We start from the raw sequence: 2,601 nt of genomic DNA on the forward strand, positions 1-2,601 counted from the left end.
CATTTCCATTATTTTCTCAACTACAAAGACTTAGGAATAAGGTATTGAAGGGAAATTAATATGAGCAGAATGAAAGAACATTCTCATTCATTAGGTGAGGAAAGCATAAGGGACACAAATTTCAACACAGGAAGAACTTTAAATTATGAGAGGCATACAGATGTCAGGAGTTCCATACTGCATATGCAAGTTGAAAATAACAGTAAATTCTGCATATTTATATAAGATTTGGAATTCTGGATTATTTTGTTTAGCAGGTGAAAGAATTCACATTTTCAGATTTTTTCATCAACTTGATAAAACTATTATCATTTCCATCAACTTTTGCAGAATACCAATTATTCTTTTATCAGAACTGATAAGCACCAGTGGACTCACAACTGCATAGATGTTTCCCATAAGCCTCTGAATATCCAAGACAATTGGGTCATATTTCTGCAATACAGCTGAGAAGGATGAGATGATGAGATCCACACAATACATAATCACAAAGAAACTCACAAGCACTAAGACAGTGCAGGTGGCCCGTTGTGCTGGGGAAATTCTTGGGGAAATTCTCATGCTGTGAAGGTACTCAGACTTCTTGTGATGGCTACATAAGAAAATCACCATGTACATGCTGGAGAGCAACATAATTCCTACAAAGAAGATGTTCTGGAACAAGGAAAGTGAGAGAAATAATGCCATAATGATGGAGTTCATTGTGGAAAGTGAGCAGTATTTAATGACATTGAGTAGATTGGTCCTGTTGGGATGAGCTACAGTGTAGATGATCATGTGGCTATTGGAAGACAGGTTGAGGGACCAAAAACAGAAGAAAGCAATGGCAATATAATGTGTGAGTTTCTGTTTAAATCTTGACAAGCAGAAAGAGCGGGGACTGATGGTGATGACCTGAGTGATGCTCAAAAGGCAGGTATTGGAGATGGAGAGATTCCGTGTCACTCTATTCACATAGAACAAAAGCTTACATATCAATTCATTTGGAAAATTCAGCAATTTGAACATGTCTTCAGATAAAATGAGCAGTGCAGTAAGTAGCATGACAATGTGGACAGAAGCCAAGTGACAGGTGACTATATCAATGGGTCTTGGCCTATGAACCTGGTGGATTGTGAAGATGTGGAAGATAAGGAGGAAGGCATTGGCTAAGATGCCAATGCCAGCTTGAAAAAAATATCCATTTTTAAATAACATTCGTGATGACTTTATTCTTCTAGGCATACTGAAAATATTTCAGATACCTAAAAAATAAATGACCCAAATCTTATCACATGTGATCTTCACTTTTGTCATGAAAACTATCACATACCGTCATATTTATTTAGACTATTTATGTATAATGACCCCTGAATGTTTAATAGAGGTTCCTAGATTTAAAAATTCCTTCTCCACAACAAATATATTGTCATTATGTTAATTCTGAATCCTTTCAAGATTCCTCAATTTATGGATATCAAAAAACTCTCTAACAAAACAATCTTATTTTTCATTTTTTACTTCAAAACATTTTCAAGCAAACTCTGAAAACATACAATGCATACATATATTGATCTTTAATAATTCATATTCAACAATGAATGAATGAATGCACAAAATAATTCTCCTGCAACCACAAGGCATGCATGAATTAACAAAGTACACATTGCACAGTTGATTAAGTGGTGGGTGAACTTTGTTCAAAGATTTAATCTGGAAAAGCAAAAATGTTGGTGTGCCAGCACTGGCATCTAATTGTTCCAAAAACACATATGTGCACCCTCAACATAACATGGACTCAGGATGAAATTGAAGCATGGAGTATATCTGTGCAATCATGTTTACTTACATATGTTTGAGCTTGTGCTACCCTAATTCATAATATCATGAGCCATGAATTAAAGTAAAATAATTAGTAAATGAATTACTAAATAAAGAAAAGTATACTGGTAAGAATTAATAAAAATAATATATAAATGAAGAAATTAAATTAGCAAATAAAAAGTAAAGAATACTAGGTAAAAATTTCAGTATTTGCTACTTCTGCTACAGTTGTTTGGGTAATGTTCCCTAAAGTGTGTCACTCTGAATTAGTTTGAATTAGTCTACTATGTCCTGAAACAGATTTGATCTTGAAGATCATCAAACTTCTATCTGTCATCAGATTTTCCGTATTATCCAAATTCACTGAGGAAGGTGTGGCTAAAGTGGATGAACATTGACAGATGAAGTAAAATGTTTACATGATTGCTCTTAAAACTTGTCTTAATTGCCAGAATCTAACAAGTAATAGTAGTCTACATGTATAATACATGTAAGTGTGAAAATAACACATATTTATTTGAACTTCAAAGTAAATTTTGTGTGCTACATTTTTACAAGTTATCTGGCATTGGCATCGTGGAAGAATAGCAGAATTTGTGTTAAATATTACTTGCCTGAGAGAAATGAGATTAACAAAATTTGGGCATGGTAACCTGTTGTATAATCATGATATAGAAGGAATGGGATACTTCCTTCAACAAAATGAACACTTCCGAACTATAAATGTGCAACTCAGGTCTCACTGCAAGATGTGCCAGCCTGGTGTTACTGGGACTGACAGTGAAGACCCTGAGCACA

General features: G+C 34.3%; 1 protein-coding gene across 1 annotated transcript; it reads right to left on the minus strand.

Moving 5' to 3' along the window:
* Nucleotides 1-288: 288 nt before the first annotated feature.
* LOC121148951 (vomeronasal type-1 receptor 90-like) lies at nucleotides 289-1,197 on the minus strand. Its single transcript, XM_040969335.1, has one exon. It carries the CDS (start codon nucleotides 1,195-1,197, stop codon nucleotides 289-291), a length of 909 nt encoding a protein of 302 aa, XP_040825269.1.
* Between the last annotated feature and the right edge of the window lie 1,404 nt (nucleotides 1,198-2,601).

The sequence above is a fragment of the Ochotona curzoniae genome, unplaced genomic scaffold, assembly GCF_017591425.1.
Source record: "Ochotona curzoniae isolate NIBS_2020 unplaced genomic scaffold, NIBS_Ocur_1.0 contig_1858, whole genome shotgun sequence".
Taxonomy (NCBI): Eukaryota; Metazoa; Chordata; class Mammalia; order Lagomorpha; family Ochotonidae; genus Ochotona; species Ochotona curzoniae.